This window comes from Megalopta genalis, chromosome 11, assembly GCF_051020955.1.
Source record: "Megalopta genalis isolate 19385.01 chromosome 11, iyMegGena1_principal, whole genome shotgun sequence".
NCBI classification, from domain to species: Eukaryota; Metazoa; Arthropoda; class Insecta; order Hymenoptera; family Halictidae; genus Megalopta; species Megalopta genalis.
The window spans coordinates 4861785-4879862 of NC_135023.1; the positions used below are offsets into that span (position 1 = coordinate 4861785).

General features: G+C 46.8%; 1 protein-coding gene across 1 annotated transcript in view; it reads left to right on the forward strand.

The window, feature by feature from the left end:
• The window catches only part of Actbeta (inhibin subunit beta), a 35465-nt gene extending 18101 nt beyond the window's left edge, over positions 1-17364 (forward strand). Inside the window, exons 2-5 of the mRNA XM_033480038.2 lie at positions 4398-4618; positions 5350-5584; positions 5646-5823; positions 5952-17364. Coding sequence (XP_033335929.2) covers positions 4398-4618; positions 5350-5584; positions 5646-5823; positions 5952-6192 — 875 coding nt within the window. The 3' untranslated portion in view covers positions 6193-17364. The remainder of the gene's footprint in view (positions 1-4397; positions 4619-5349; positions 5585-5645; positions 5824-5951) is intronic.
• The last annotated feature ends 714 nt before the right edge of the window (positions 17365-18078 follow it).

An 18078-nucleotide genomic window follows, 5' to 3' on the forward strand; every position in this document is an offset into this window, starting at 1 on the left:
TACCCTCCTCCATTGTGGATGTCCACATATGTTCCATATAGGCGACGCCGCGCCATGCCACGAGCAAGACAAAGGTTCTCACCCCCGCCCTAGTTTCGACCGTCGTTGGAACGCTTTTCAATTTGATTCGGTCGTCGTGAGCGCAGCGGCTAGCGGTTGATCCGGTCGCACGGTCCTCCGAGTCCCGGCAGAACTTCCTCGGGGACGGAACTGGAATATTCGGCGATGTGGAATTCGGGGTGCGTTCTACGGGAGAAACGATGAGGAAACGGCGATATTAATGACAGTAAACGATGCAACCCGATCGAACGGCGACCGCGGCGAAAAGAGGCGACGAGAGGCGACGAGAGGCGAAGGGTGGCGAAGGGAGGGGTGGTCGAACGTATCTTCGCCGCGAGAAGATGAATTCGCAGGGGGCGCGAGTCGAACAGCGCCCGCGGTACGGTTATTCGAGAGTTCGCCATGTGGAACGACATAACCGTGCGGCATTAATGTCCCATCGATCCTGTTTTTTACGGGGCGTTCGTTCCCGAAGCATCGGAATCGAGGGTATCTCCTCTCGGAGCTATTTTATTTATCGGTCGTCGAAATCCGCACCGACAGACGGTGCTTGCCCTGTTCGCGTCGGCCGCGTCCGTCGCGTCTCCTCCCGTCTTCCGTCGCGCGTCGCCCGTCGCCCGCCTCCTCGGCCCGACGAATCCCGCAATCTTTAATATTTACTGGCGCTCACGCTCCGGCCTCGCCACCGGCCGGGCTCTCTGCTACTCGTTCCCGTAAACTAAATACGTGGATCGTTCCGCTTCGACACCCTCTCTCTCTCTCTCTCTCTCTCTCTCCCTTTTCGTCTACCTGCAGCTCCGCGCTACGACGGTGGCCGATCTTGTTCGAGCAAACGAGTATTTTTAGAGACGCTCCGGAATTAGGGAGGAAAGAAAGGAGAGATCCGGAGCTGAAAACGATCGACCGGCTTCGTCGGCGGAACGGAGAAGGAAGGAGCGAGGAAGCAGAGGCTGCATTCTTTTTGGATGAAACTCCCCGGCCTCGTTATTTCGCAGTAATTCGGTATAACTTGTAAGTTATAATGCTCGGCTGGAACGCAACGGTCTTATTGAAACACGAAGCCACGGAGTCACGGAGCCACGGAGCCACGGAGCCACCGAGAAACGAGCGCCGCGACCCCGAGACCAGTCTCGTGGCAGCTTTCCCTGATCCGCGAGCCAAAATCTCGCGGCGCGCGGCGCGTGATGGACGATCCCGTATCGATCACGCTCTCCCAAGACCGAGGAGGAACCGAGCAGCCGAGCAGCCGAGGAACCGAGGACCGAGAATTCCCCGAGTCGAGTCGCTCGAACGATTTGTTCCGGCGACGACGACGAGCGAGACAACAACGGAACGTACGAAACCGCTGTCGCGTCGCGTGAAAGAAGCACCCCGTGCGCGCGCGAGCAGCAACGTTTTGAACGAGTTCGCAAGAGCGTTCGTAACGAGAGGGAGCACGAGACGACGCTTCCAGCCACGCTGCGAGCAACTCTCGGATGCGAAGCGACGAACGAGGTGTGAATACGGTGATAGGTGGACACAAGAGGCCACGAGAGAGAACCTGCGGAGAGCCACGAGAGGAGGGTGCGAAGACGAACTCCGGGCCTCGGGGCTTGGCTGCTACAACGGCGCTCAAAAGTCGCGAGACTACCCTTCGTCCGCGACCGACGGAAAGACAGCCTCTCCTCGGTTTAACGAGTTTTGGCAACCCGCGGGGCCGCCCCTCGACCACAGTTTCATTTTTCCATCGTTGCATTTTTCCCTCGAAAAAAGCAACCGGGTCGAGGTCGGCCGAACGCGATTCCACCCTCCCTCCGCGCGCGCCTCCCTGCTTCGCGTAGCCGCCAAAATCCCCTGTGCCGCTGGCTCCAAGAAATTCCGCATCGATTTCGGCGCCGCGAAAACGCGTGCCTCGAACGAACGGCCGGAGCCAGGACACCTCCTTTCGAATTTTCCAAAGACCGGATCGTCGGACGCCGCGCGTCTATCCTTTTAGCTTCCGACGTCTTCGCGATCTCTGTTGTCGCGAGAAGGACGATCTCTCTTTCTCTCGGCGCTAAGCGATGTACCAGCTTGGCCTAGCTCGCATCTCGGACGATCCCCGACTTTTGAGCAGCAGTGTATATCGGTCGGTCCGCACTTAAAAGGTTAAGCGCGTTGCCGGGAGGCCGGTGGGTTGAATTTCTCCGCGGCTGGCGTCGCGGCGGCCCGCGTCGTGTCGCGTCGCGTCGCGGCTAGGCGAGGAGACTCGTGCGCGGAGCGGGCGAGAGCAAGAGCGGGGGTGTGGGCGTCGTTGACTCTCGCAGGGGAGCCTCCGGCGGTGTCGATGCCGGTGTCGGTGTCGGTGTCGATGTCGGTGTTTGAGTCGGAGTCGGAGTCGGAGTCGGAGTCGGTGTCGGTGTCGGCGTCGGTGTCGGTGGTGCTTGCAGGCTGGCTGCACAAGAGAAAAGAAGGTAACGGGCGGGACGAGACAGGGGCGCGAGGAGCGGCAGGAGAGAGAAAGAGAGTGTGTGTGTGTGTGTGTATGTGTGTGTGAGAGAGAGAGAGAGAGAGAGCAGCGAAGGAGAAAGAGAGGAGCGGGGGTGGTTAGCGGAAGGCAGACGGGCGGCAGACACCCCATGCTTATCCCCGCCCCTCCGACGACTCCCGGTCCGTGACTCACCAAACCGTTAAGGGATGAAGCCGCCCTGCTTTCAATGTAACGCACAGGCGCGCACCACAGCAAAGACATTCGCGGATAGATCGGCTTGTACGCGCGCGCGCGCGCCGTCGCGCCCCTCCCCCCACCCGTCCCGCGACACACGCGCGTACACACACGCGTGCACACACGTCTATTCGCGCGCTGACACGCATCGCCGTTTGGCCATCGTCGTTGCTCGATAGCCGCGACGTATCTCTTGTTACGCTCCTGCGCGAGCGAGAACGAGGGTGAGAAAGAGAGAGAGGGGTAGAGGGAGGATCGGAGAGGAACGGTGGAGCGAGAGAGACGGCCGGATAGAGAAATCTACCTTCTCTCGCGTGTTGTATTTCATCGGGGATCGGCTCGGTGTATGCGGCACCCTCTCCCCCGCGTGTCCGCGCGTAATACGCCGCCAGGCAGGTTGCACCCCCGCCCCCTGAGACACACATTCACGCGTTCGCAGGCACGCAGCCACGCACGCACGCACGCGAGCACGCACGAGCGCACGAACGTACGCACGCCTGCACTCGTTACCGTTGCATGTACCGCTCGGTGCATTACACCGTTGACTCCATCTCGCTCGTTCTCCCTGCCTCTAGTCCGGGTCTTTTTCTTTTCGTTCGGCTGTTTGCACTACACGGCTACGACGACGGCGACGGCGACGACGACAACGACGACGGCGACGACGTCGAAGGGGTGGGCGCGGTGGAGATACAGCGGGAGCAAAAAGAACACGACCCGTCTACCGAAAAATCCACCCTCTGACCGCTGCGATCGCTCCTGGCTCTAGCTCTTTCCTCGCGGCCCGTCCCACTTCGTCCCGCTTTCCTTCTTTTTTTTCCGTCTTTTCTCTTTTTTACCGTTTCGCTTTTGCCCATCGACCGGTCGTGGATCGACGATTAAAAGGATGCGCGACGGCGGTCTTGCTGAATTTTTCAGGCTAGTCTCGTCTCGGCAATCCCCTTCCTGCTATACCCCCGGTTCTCTCGATTCTCTCGGGCGTCGATCGTATTCTCGGTAATTTCCCAAATAGATCGTACACGTATCTTCCGCGAAAGCGGTGGCTGCCGTACGAGATAGAGCGATCCCGCTCTTGTTCTCGTCGCCCTCGTCTGCCTCGTCACCCTCTCGCGCGTCGGTCTCTCGCCCTTCTCGGAGGCACACGGATTTAGCGGAAGCTGAGGAAAAACGTTGTCCCGCAACCTCGTCATCGGGTGTCTCGCAAACTTTGCCGCGTGGAAGTTACGATCGCGATAGGTTTATCGGCGACAAGAGCGGTCGAGGCGGTCGAGGCGGGCGTAGCGAGGACACGGTTCGGCTTGGCTCGGCCCGGCGCGGCGCGGCGCGGACCGGCGCGGCCGCCCGATGGCAAGAGTACGGGCCATGGGAACCGACATGGGTCGCGGGGGAGTGGTTTGCGGAAGGTATTCAAAAAATCGATAAGTTCCGCAGCCACGGAACGGAGATGAACGAAAAGGAAAACCGCGGGAACGAGCTCTCGCGATTTCACGCATCGCGCGTTTTCACGACTGTCCCTCCGCTGCCCCGTTTCTTTTTCCGTCCACCGCCTCTATCCGCATCCTACCGCATCTTTCCGCATCCCTGTCCGCCTCTCCGTTCGGTTCGTCGATAGAATCGAGCCGATTCGACTACATTGTCTTTGTTGTTCTGCACGCAGGACGAACGCTGAACGGGCAACCGTTGCTGGAGTTCCCGATGTCCAGCGGGGAACCGGCCTTGGAACCCCTCAGGATCAAGCGAGCTACTCTCTGGGCGAGAGTCGAGTTCAGGCACGCCCATCACTATCAGCGTCACCGTACGGGGCAGACCAACCAAAGAAACATCACTCTATGGGTATTCAGGGTACGTTGCGGCAACACGACGCACCTGCGTGGAAAGGTAAATTCCTCGGCCCTCTCTCGTCTCTCTCGTCTCTCTCTCTCTCTCTCTCTCTCTCTCGTCTCTCTCGTCACCGGTCTCTCGTCTCTCGTTTACCGATCGTCGACATCAGCCTGGCCACGCACAGACGGACATGTACCTGTCGCTGGAACCCGCCGACCCCGTCGGTGTCGGCTGCTCGGCTGCTCGGCCGATCGATCCAAACCATCTTCGGCAACCTTCCCCGCGGATTTTCGGAGCTGTGAACGCGCTCTATCCGTGCCCGAAGCCCGAAAAGCGAGACTCTCGTTTTGTTCCCTCGTTACAGTCGTTACCTTTCCTCCGGGTGTTATTTCCAAGCATTTGCCAAAGCCGGCACGAACGTGCGAGATCGAATTTCAACGGGGATAGAAAGGGGGAAGAAGGGACTTTGACGCTTTCATCCGATTTACGATTTCTATAAATTTAATCGCGTTAAAACGTGCGGCGATCTTAAGCCGCCTCACCAACAATTTGTCCAATATAACCGACTACGGTTGACGGGTTTCAGCCGATCGGGAAGCTTCGAGTAGTATCCAGCAGGTACGCGTAGATTCTAGATGAAGAGAAAAAAGAGAACGAAAGGATAGAGCGAGGAGAGAGAGAGAGAGAGAGAGAGAGAGCGAGCGAGAGAGAGAGAGAGAGAGAGAGGTAGGACAAACCCTTGCAGCGGAGAGAAACAGAGGCGAATACACCGCGGCTTGGTATCTCAGGAACTCGGGCAACACCTGGAGATGGTAACGTCTCTGGGGGTGAACATCGGTCAGCTCGGCTGGCTAAAGTTCGACGTGACCAGAGTCGTGAACAGCTGGTACACGGCGAGCGGAGATTCGACGAGGGACAAGTTGACGCTGCTGGTCGACTGCACCGGGTGCGGTTCCCACGTCTACGTGTCGACGTTCGACGGACACTCGCCGCACGTGATCGAGTCCTCCTTGAACGCGAAAGGTAAACGATTCGAGATCGGGCCAAGGGTCCTCGATTCTACGATTCGTCGACGATGTTTCAGGTGCCGAGGATCCGGACAGGCCGTTCCTGGTGGTGCGGACGGATCCGGCGGCGGTGAAGCGCGTGAGGAGACGGGCGGTCGAGTGCAGCGGCGCGATCAAGGGCCAATGCTGCAAGCAGAGGTTCTACGTGAACTTTTCTCAGCTCGGCTGGGACGACTGGATAATCGCGCCTCAGGGGTAAGGAAGCAACCTCGAAGTCGGGGTCTCGACCGATCTTTCCACGCTCCGGCGTAGCTTGGATCGGGCGAGCCGACAACGAGCCGACAACGAATCCGTGTTACATTCGAACGCGTTTCGGTCGCCAGGTACTACGCGAACTACTGCAGAGGAGACTGCGCTGCCGGGCACAGGACACCGGACACGTTCCTCAATTATTACACTCACGTGATCGAGGAGTACCGGAAGATGGATCGGTTGGCGGGCATGCAGCCGTGCTGCGCTCCCCTCAAGTTCTCGCCGATGTCGTTGATCTACTACGGTCCGGACTCGAACATCATCAAGAGGGATTTGCCGAAGATGGTGGTCGACGAGTGCGGTTGTCCTTAAGAGACCGTGACGTCGCGTCGTTGCTTCCGTCCGGAGATAATTCCGAGCCGCGCGAAACGGACAAGGACGGTTCCGTTCTCGATCTCGGTCTCGATCTCGATCTCGATCTCGATCTCGATCTCGATCTCGGTCTCGGTCTCGATCTCGATCCCGTTGCGATCTCTTACAGATACATCTCTGTCACAACCTCTGCCGAGGTTGCAGCCGAAGTCGAGATGGTTCGCGAATCTATTAGAAACAATTTATACGGACGAGCAGGAACGAAAAGCGGGCACGGGAGGGAGATAGAGATAGAGACAGATAGATAGATAGATAGATAGAGAGCGGGAGAGAGGGCGGGGGAGACGAGAAAACGGGGAGGAAGGGAGATTAAAAGAGAGGGCGACGGAGAGTAGGGGGGATCGGGCGTAGACGACGATCTTTTTGATCGAAGTCCGTCTAGCGTGACGTTGGATACGTTCCAGACGAGCCTGGACGCGGTCCGACTTAGATTCGTTGGTAGCTTTACGGACGCGTTCCGAGTTCGTCCGTGAACCCATCGGAAACACGGCCAGACAAAAATGTATCCCCGAACGTCCTCGAACCAGGTCCAAGCAATTTGTTCTTACAAATTAGAGAAAGATCGGAATTTCCCAGCGACCGCGGGGTCCCGAGGATTTCCTAGCGAACGAGGAACGCCCAGCAAACGATGGTGCGAGCCGATCCTGCGAACCGATCGTCGGTTTTAGGCGCAGCTAGATTCGCCGACGACTGTATTCGCAATCGCTAGCGAAAACTAGGGTCAACGTATGTTTGCCTGTTGCTGTATTTGTGTCTGTATGCATGCGTGCGCGCCAGGAAGAGAAAGAGAAAGAGAAAAAGAGAGACCGAGAGAAAGAGGGAGAGAGCGCGCGCGCGCGAGAGAGAGAGAAAGAGTAAGAGAATAAGAGTGAACGAGATACGCTCGCAGTCGGACTGCCAGGAAAGAGTTTACCCAACGAGGTTTCTAGATAGTATAGTAAAATTGAATTACACTTGAACGTTGATGCGACTCGGAGCGACGAATGCGCGAAAGCGAGTATAGGCAGAAACAGAAAAGGCGAGAGAGAGAGAGAGAGAGAGAGAGAATGGAATGAAAGGGACGAAGAGGATGGTACAGCGTGGAAACAGATGTGAGATACAGTGGGAATCAAAGGGAAACCTCGATCGGTTAAGGTATAAGCATCTTTTACGAAATATTAAATTTAATATAATAGCGATAGGTATATAACTATAAAGTTGGTTTCTACGCGGTTAGTAAATTGTATCGAAGGAAAGGTAGCAAAGATGCGCGCAGGAATCAATCGAAATTCTTACCAAGAGCTTAGTCTTTTCTTATTAATTGCGCGCGTTACGGGGGGAGTACGCGATGTTCAACGATGAAAGTAAAAAAACTACTGAAAGTAAAAGAAAGAGAGAAAGTGATTTCACATATTTATTATGTATATATTCTATATACGACGATACAAAGAACATACGAGGTGATTCGTGCCGAGTAGGAGATACTTAAGCGTGGGTGTGTGGTTAAACTTTAAGATGTAAACGATAGGAAGAACAAAAAAAAAAGAAACACTCAATCCGATTGCCTTGTTTTTTACGCGGAACGTATGAAAGTATCGAGTAAACGATTTAGCAAAAAAGGACAAGCGAGCTACTATACTGTTAAGTGCTTTACACGCATATACATTTCTATGCTATACGTACTACACGTGGATCTGTATGTGCGCGTACGAATATGAATACGATTACGAATACGAATATGAATTTAAACAAAATCGAAATATTGACACGAGGAATGAATGAACACTTTGAAACGCGCCGAGTCGCGGGGTGGGTCGCGCGTCCACGACTATCTCGTTATTCTTCTTTCTCTTTTTCTTCTCTTTATTATATTTATCATCATCATCATCATCATCAATACCATCACCATCACCGTTATCGTCATCGTCGTCGTCGTCATCGTCGTCGTCGTCGTCAGAATCATAATCATAATCATAATCATAGTCATAACCATAGTCATAGTCATAGTCATAGTCATAATCATAATCACCCCATTATCATCATCATCATTACCAACATCATCGTCACCGCCATCATCATTATTATTATTATTATTATTGTTAATATTTTTACCATCGCCGTTATCATCGTTATTATTATTATTATTATTATTATTATTATTATTATTATTATTATTATTATTATTAGTATTGTTATTAATATTGTTAAAGAATTAGTCGAGGAAGCGTATGCGATTGTAAAAGGTTGTCAGGGACCTAGCATGCGTGTACATGTTTCTCGAATACTTTTCCACGTTGTCTGTGTCGACTGTGGCGACTCGAACGCGATTAAAACACACACATAGACGCGGCGCAAGCACTCGCGCACGCAAGCACGCATACACAAACTGCCATCGGCGATGCATCTTTTTCTATCGAGCGTATAGGATCGTTACGATAGAGTCTCTCCGTATCTAGTTTTCCTTTCTCGTTTCTTCTTCGTACCGTGTATCGTGTATCGTATGTAACTTGTATCTCGTATCTTCCTCTACCATACCTCTCGAGTCTACATACTTGTTTCGATTCGTTCTTACCGGAAACCATAGTCTTAGGAACGTTCCGTAAATCGCGCTTCGTTCGAAGTACGCGACGCGGCGAACGGACGCTCGCGCAAATACGTACACACGAGCTTACACAGATACGGCTCTACCGCTCTACGAGTCCGCACGCACGGAAGAACTATTCTAGGAGAATTCTTCGAGATACGCGCGCACGTATGTCCCCTATGAAATCGTAGTCGCGATTCGATAGATTTCACCCCGTCGAGCTCGTCGGATACGCGAACGGAAAACAAGATCGCCGCGACGGAGTTCGCGATCGGAGATCGTTGAAATTCCGTATAACGAACAATACAACGTGACAATAATCGATCTCGGTAGTGGTCTCTTGGAGAAGGTTTCGAAGCTATCGGGCCGACAATTCCCTTCATTTTTCCGTGTTCATTTGGTTTTCGAGTTTCGTCGTCGGAACGAGCGTGCTGCCGTTGTTGATCGAACGAGCGAACCGCGACGGCTCTCGTCGTTTTCAACGAGCAGAGTTTCGTTGCTAGTTTGTAGAGAGCTTAGGGCCGATAGGGCTATCCGAGGGGGACCGAACAGAGCAGCCGATATCAAAATCGCTCGTTCGACGACGCTACGATTCATCGTGGACTAGCTCATTGTCGGTAGCACGTTCGAAAGCGAACTCGAATCGGACGAGACGATACGGCGACGGAACGCGACTAGACGCATCACGACCGTAAAAGGAACCGCGCCAGTTTTAAGAAAAGCGAGAAACGTATATGAAATTTCTGTGGGATCGTTCGTTCACCCACGTAGCCTTACTGGGCCTTATTAAAGTACTATCGCGTTACTACTAAATTTAACTAGCAAACTAACGATAAAACGTAAGAGTACTCGAACAAACATGCGGAAGAGAGGAAGCGAGCGAACGAACGAAAGTGAGAAAGAATGAAAATGGTAAAAATGCTAGAGCAAAAGAGCGAATTGGAAAGAAACGATATCGAGGACGAAAGGCGGAAGGAGGGATGGCATGACGGCCAAACAGCTGATGCGCTGTTCGACAAAATTTGTCCGCGAGAAAATGACGGAAAGATCGATTTCATCGATCATCCAAAATCTGATGAAAGAATGCGCGACGTTGGTGAGTGCGTGTGTCTGTTTGCAAGAAAGCGAGCGAGCGAGCGAGCGAGAGAGAGAGAGAGAGAGAGAGAGAGAGAGAAAGAGAGAGAAAGATAGAAGGAAGTAAGGAAATATAGTATTTAGCCGACTCTCCGCCGTTCAATCTAGCCAAAAAACCATGAAAAAACGAATAATAAGAAATTAATTGCGTCCAAAGTAATGTTTAAATGACATTTAAGCGAGCGTATTTCTAGTATCTTTAAGGGGCTGCTGTTCTTTATCATCTTCTACTATTTCTACATCTACTTCTTATTCTTCTACTTCTTTTCTTTCATTTTCTTCCTCTTTTCTATATAGTCTTCTACTATACTATTGCAACTACCATCGACTATCACTTCTTTCACTTCTTACTATCTCTTCTTATCTCTACTGCTACGGTTAATACTATTACTACTACTACTACTACTCTTTCGATTACTCTTACTACAATTATTAGTACTATACTACTACTACCACTACTATTACTACTACTACTACTACTACTACTACTACTACTACTACTACTACTACTACCACTACTACTACTACTATTACCACTACTACAACTACTACAACTACTACAACAACTACTACTACTACTACTACTACTACTACTACTACTACTACTACTATTACTACTACTACTACTACTACTACTACTACTACTACTACTACTACTACTACTACTACTACTACTACTACTGCTACTACTACTACTATTACTACTATTACTTCTACTACTACTACTACTACTATTACTGCTACTACTACTACTATTACTACTATTACTTCTACTACTACTACTACTACTACTACTACTACTACTACTACTACTACTACTACTACAACTACTACCACTACTATTACTACAACTACAACTACTACCACTACTATTACTACTACTACTACTACTACTACTACTACAACTACTACCACTACTATTACTACTACTACAACTACTACCACTACTATTACTACTACTACTACTACTACTACTACTACTACTACTGTTTCTATTACTCTAATTACTATTACTACTACTATTACTACGACTATACTGTTTTTATTACACTTGCTATTATTACTACCACTACTGTTTCTATTACACTTGCTACTATTACTACTACTACTGTTTCTATTGCTCTTACCACTATTACTACTAACACTATGATTACTATTACTACTATTAGTATTAATACAGACTACTTCTATTTCTATTACTACTATTATTACTACTACTACTCCTACTCCTACTACTACTACACTACTACTACTACACTACTACTACTACTACTACTAGTATTATTACTGCTATACTACTATTACTGCTACTTCTAACAAACCCCTGGCAACAAGTTTCTGATAATATACACCAATACAGAATTTACAAAGAATATTCGTGTGTTAGAGTTATTAAATGTTCTTATATCCAGGTAAGGCGAATGGGGAACGTAGGTGGGATTTAAATAAAGTACATAAATACAAAATAACGCAATCTTTCATTTATTATCAAAAAGAAACTAGAGAGAAAAGGAAATGTTATGTGGAAAAAAGTTTCTGATCGGTACAAACGTTGGAAAAAAGTTAATTAATATTTTGTTGCATTACCACGTGCTCGTATGGCACTTTTAATACGTCGGGGCATTGTCGATCTTATCAAGTTTTCACAATCCCCAGCTGAAATTTCTTTCCATGACAATTTTATCGCTTGCCGAATTTCCTCTTTAGTTTTTGGTTTAATGTTTTGATTTTTAATACGATTCCGCCCTAATTAGTCATCTCGAAACTACTCCGCTCTGTGCTCGGAACCGTCAAATCTCCTAAACTATTAACATATGTTTTTGCGTTCGCGTTTCAGTGTATAATACTAACAGTTTTCTCGCTGTCTTTTCTCGCGCCGCTTGGAACGTTTCTTCTTGTTCTTCGTTCGATCGATTTTAGAGAGTTTCTATCGTCTCTTCTACTTGTTGCACGAGGACGATCATTTTTCTTGCGGTTATGTACGATTACTCTTCCTTTGAAATCGTACGAATACAACTTATACGATGATATTACTGCACACACCTGTCTCACTTATCCACCGTCCGAAATGTTTTTCGTTCGAGTCGCTTCGGCGGTAAAAGGTGGAATCCTTTCTCCACGTATTAATAACTATAACTCTAAAACGCGATCGTTCTTTGTGAATTTTCTGTCGATCTATAATCTTTACGATCGAAAATGTTTTTGCCAGGGGTTGTATTACTACTACTAATCCTACTATTGTTACTACTACTATTATCACTAATACTATGATTACCGTTACTATTAACACAGACTATTTCTATATCTACTTCTAGATCTACTATCGTGACTATTATTATTAATACAATTACTTCTACATCTCCTATTACTGCTAACATACTACTCTTACTACTACTACTACTACTACTACTACGACTACTACTACTGCTACGACTACAATTACTAATATTACTACTACTACTACTATTATTATTAATACAATTTCTTCTACATCTTCTCTTACTACTACTGCTACTACTACTGTTTCTACTGTTATTGCTACTACCAGTACTACCGCTACCAATTGTTACTATTGTTTACTACCACTTCGTTTTTCTAAAAGAAAGAACAAGTGCGAGAGTGAAAGGATTGCGAGTGCTTGAACAATTTTCTTCTAGATTCGTGAAGAAAGAAAAAGAAAAGAATGCAAGACTCCTTAAAGCCTTCAACGAGCTCAAGGACTGTATTATACAAGCATCACCCACTTTATTGCATAATATAAAAGGGGTAATATTAACGATACCGATAATAAAAAGTATACAGTATAAAGCATAAAGCATAAAGCATAAAGCATAAAGCATAAAGCATAAAGCATAAAGCATAAAGCATAAAGCATAAAGCATAAAGCATAAAGCATAAAGCATAAAGCATAAAGCATAAAGCATAAAGCATAAAGCATAAAGCATAAAGCATAAAGCATAAAGCATAAAGCATAAAGCATAAAGCATAAAGCATAAAGCATACAGCATACAGCATACAGCATAAAACATAAAGCATAAAGCATAAAGCATAAAGCATAAAGCATAAAGCATAAAGCATAAAGTATAAAGTATAAAGTAAACAGTATAAAAAATAAAGTATAAAATATAAAATATAAAGTATAAAGTATAAAGTATAAAGTATAAAGTATAAAGTATAAAGTATAAAGTATAAAGTATAAAGTATATGGTATAAGATATAAGATATAAGATATAAGATATAAGATATAAGATATAAGGTATAAGGTATAAGGTATAAGGTATAAGGTATAAGGTATAAGGTATAAGGTATAAGGTATAAGGTATAAGGTATAAGGTATAAGGTATAAGGTATAAGATATAAGATATAAGATATAAGGTATAAAGTATAAAGTATAAAGTATAAAGTATAAAGTATAAAGTATAAAGTATAAAGTATAAAGTATAAAGTATAAAGTATAAAGTATAAAGTATAAAGTATAAAGTATAAAGTATAAAGTATAAAGTATAAAGTATAAAGTATAAAGTATAAAGTATAAAGTATAAAGTATAAAAAGTATAAAGTATAAAGTATAAAGTATAAAAAGTATAAAGTATAAAGTATAAAGTATAAAAAGTATAATTGCGACCAACTTAAGAGCTAACGATGATAACGATGTAATAATAATAATAATAATAACAACAACAACAATAATAATAATAATAATAATAATAATAGTAATAATAATAGTGCGGGAACACCACGAAAACGGTTGCATCGAGAAGGAAACGAGAGAAAGCAAGGAGAACAAAATAAATGAACAAGCAAAACGTCGCAGCCGATTCGAAAGGCCGCAAGTGGTCCTAGTATTAAGTTTATTCTCTCTTGATGCGAGACAAAGAAATTAATGGGAAAAGAGTGACAGTGGGGAGAGAAGCGAAGAGAAGAATAATGCGAACAGCGAACACAAAGAAGAAGACACGAGCGATCGACCGATCAAGTATATAGAATAGGATAATTCGATTGAAATATTCGATCCACGATTTAATCCTTCCTTCGTTCCGTTTTTATATTCGGTCAGTCGTCGTCCAAGTCAGTGACTTTGTATCCTCGCTAATATTCTAAAATAACAAGAACAATTAAATAATGAAAATTATAATAACCATAATGACCCGATAAAAATGATAAAAATAATGATAATCATAATTGCAGTGGTAATGGTAATGGTAATGATTATGATAACAGTGACGATAAGGCTAATGATAACGATAATGCTTATAGTAATGATAATGGTAATAGTAATGGTAACGGTAATAATAATGCTAATGGTACTGCTAATATTAATTGCTAATGGTTATGCCGATGGTAATGGTCGTGGGAATGGCAATGGCAATGGCAATGGCAATGGCAATGGCAATGGCAATGGCAATGGCAATAGCAATGACAATGGCAATGATAACGATAATGGTAATAATAATGGCAATGCTAACGATATTGCTGACGATAAAGATAACGGTAACGGTAACGATAGCGATAACGATCTTTGTTGGCGAGATAAACAGCAGGAAAATCTTCTCGAAGATACCCGGGCGTATCATTACTGATAACAATAATTATAATAATAATTATGGTAATGATAGCGGTAACAACAACAATAACAACAATAATAATTTTAGTAATTGTAACGATAATAGCAACCATAATAATAATAATAATAATAATAATAATAATAATAAATGATAATAATAATAATAATAATAATAATAATAACAATAATAATGATAATAGTAATGACGATAATTATAACGATATCGATAAACGACAAGATAAAGAGAGGAGAATTAAGAATAATAATACCTCTAGCGTTATCGTTCCTGTTTATATAAATCGCTTGTACATTAAATACATACGTGAACAAATGTAAACGATATCACACGAGTACACAGGTTCGCACGTACACTAAACACTGACACAACAGACACAAAGAACACGCACGCACACGCCTTGACCATTTATATCGGTAAAAAACATATTAAAAAGCGAGTTTTCTATCTCTTTAAAAAAAGCTATAATTATAATTGCACATATATATAAATGGAGACGCGGGGTTCGCTGATTCAGGTGACGATCGCAGAGAGCGGGAGACACATATATATGTATATACGTATACTGCGTACGTATATTACGTATACATATATATATTATAGAGAGAACGCGAGAGTGAGGTAGCTAGATAGATAGATAGACAGATACGTACATAGATAGATAGATGCATAGAGGAGAGCGTGTTTGTGTGTGAGAGAGAGAGAGAGAGAGAGGGGGGGGTGGGGGTGGGGGTGTTAGAAAGAGAGATCCGATAGAAAAGAAACGAAGATCGAGTTACCGATTTAGGAAACGGGTTGGATCTGTTTCGAATTTGAAAATATGATTCGTATATACATGCATATATGTATGTACTACGGGTCGGGCTGTCGTTTGTTGCGAGAGAAACGATTATTCTTCCTTTCGGCAGTCGTTCCGATGAGAAATTTCGGGGTCCCTGGAGATGGTTGATCGACGATGATCGAGATTGTAGAAAAAAGTTCGAACGCACTCGCCGCTCTTGATGCGGTTGTTCTTTTGGCGACGGAAGTCTTCTATCGATCGTGATCACCGATTCGACCGGTTCGGTCCGGCTCCGTCTCGTTCCCTCTTGTTCCAACCGCTTGCCCAGCGTCGGGATACACCCGATTCCGTTCCATCGTCCGATCAACCGCGATCGACGGTTACTCCGCTCCGTCGGGAGCAGAGGGAACCATCTCGGTTCCCCCGGTGCTTTCTCTGCTCGGGCTAATTCGATTCGGCTCGCTCCGCGTTCCGTGTCAGGCAACGGATAGGTCGACGAATCGATCGGATCGGTCGGATCGGTCTCCCCACGATCCGAAGCATATTCGGTCGGTGCGAATCTGTTCTCCGATCTCGGTGGTCGAATCGAACGAGTCGAACGGGTTGAACGGGTCGAACGGGCTCACGATCGGCCGTGCATTTGCAACGCCGATTCTCAAAGTGCCTTAACGACAAATCGTGCGCGCGAGTTTTCACGAGTGTCCGAAATCGAATGGAACAGAATGGATCTAGCGAAAGGAAGAATCTCGCGCCCTGCAACGATCCATCGATCTAGGTCTAGACGAACAAAAAAAAAAAACAGAAACGTAGGACATCGACGAACTAACGAGAAAAAAAAGCGAAAAGTCTCGTTGATCGAACGCGCACCAACTCAATCGCGATCTCACCATTTGCATTCGTTAGACGCAACTCATTGTAAATACCTCGATCGCATTTGTAGATCAGCAACGATCAACGATTGAGGAGAGAAACCGCGATCGAGCCTGCTATCGCGGTGAAACCGCGACAGGCGCCGGCGATCCGATCGGCTACCCACGGAATTCCTTGCGAGCGATTTTAAGATTTGTCGATAGGAGCGAGGAGGGAACACGATCTTTCCAAATGTGTCCAGTCTTCTTTTCGCTTTTCGCTTCCCGCTTCTCGCTTGCCGATTTTCGCTTCGCCGTTCTCGATGTTCGCGTTACGCGCGCAACAGCGGATCGAGTCAGGAAGCTCGTAAGTTCGCAAACCGGCAAATCGAGGCTCGAGAATCGATCTCGGATAATCTCGGCGTATCGATCCACTCGGGAACAGTTTCGCCCGACTCGATCCCCGATTCCGACCTTCCACGTTAGAATTCCGAGGCTCCGCGTACAACGGTCCTCGGCTCCGTCTCTACCGTTTGTCGCGGTCGACCCGCGAAACTGCGGATTTTGCGAATTTCCGAACTTCGTTGACCGACCGAGGAACCATCTTAACGCGAATCGAAGCGATTCGGTCGATGACATTCGATTTTCCAGGCTTGGTATATCGTTTCGAGCAACGGTCTTAGGTCGATTTCGAATATCGTTCGTCGCTCGTCGCTCGTCGCTCGTCGCTCGTCCCGACATCTTCGTTCAACGCGTAAACGAGACAAACGCGCGAGGAATTCTAGGATACGGTACGCTGTTCGAGGATCTCCATCGATCCACGATCCAAGAATCGATCTCCTCTCTGCGAACGTCGTGCTCGCGACCACGAATCGTTTCACGACGGACGAATCATTCGGTTCGAGCGTCTAATTGTACATAAGCCCCGGGACGAAGAACCGTTCGCGATCGGCTTCGTTTGTAATTAAACACGAATTTAGCCATAAGCGAGCGTAATATCTGTATTTATTCCTACTATTACCGGTGAATCGTGAACGCTTTAGCCAATGTTCGGAGCGTGTGTTAATCGATTTACGCGCATTATTATTGTTAACGATATAATTGTATTTACTTTTATAAAATAATGTCGGGTATTGTAATTAAAATTCTATACTGAAATTGCTCTGTATCCAATGAGAGACGAATAAATAAAACGGTCGATATAAATCCTTTTTTATTGGCTGCCGCAACAGAGTCGCGCCCTGAATATCAAGCTTTTCCGGAACAACGTTCGGACACCTCCAATTCTGTTCGGTAGTAGAAGTCGACGAAAAGTCGGACGCCTGCAAATTTTCGCTCTCCGACTTATTATCGATTCGTACCACTGCCGCTTGAGCAACGCCGATCGGGCGTTGCAGCAGTGGCGAAACGCTCAAACTGTTGGCCAAATTACCGGCAGTCGATCCTGGCCAACAATTTCAGCGTTTTTCCGCCGTGCACCCCAATTTACCCCAATTAGGGTTGATCGTACTATCATGAACGTGGTATAGGGGGGCGACCCGATACCAATTTTCTCGCGGAAAAATGGGGTTTCGAAAGCTCCGCGTCGTTACACTTCTGAAATTTAAGTCTCGTAGCTGGAATCGAGTATCGCGTATGCCTCGTTTCTATTACGACACGCTTTCCTCCTCCCGCGTCTACTCCTACACCTCGTCCCAAGTCCGTTCTCGATCGGTGGACTTACCGTTTGATTTCGAAGCACACGGAACATTTCATGTTTCGTCGAATTATACCTTCGTTCGATCTCCGACAAGACGGTCAAATTATTGCTTCGTCGGATGAATTCACGAATTCGCAAAAAGCGGTGCTTCCATCTTGAAAAGTTCAGGGTGAACGAACATACCGTGGGACGAGATCGTGGGTCGATGCAAATATTTCAAA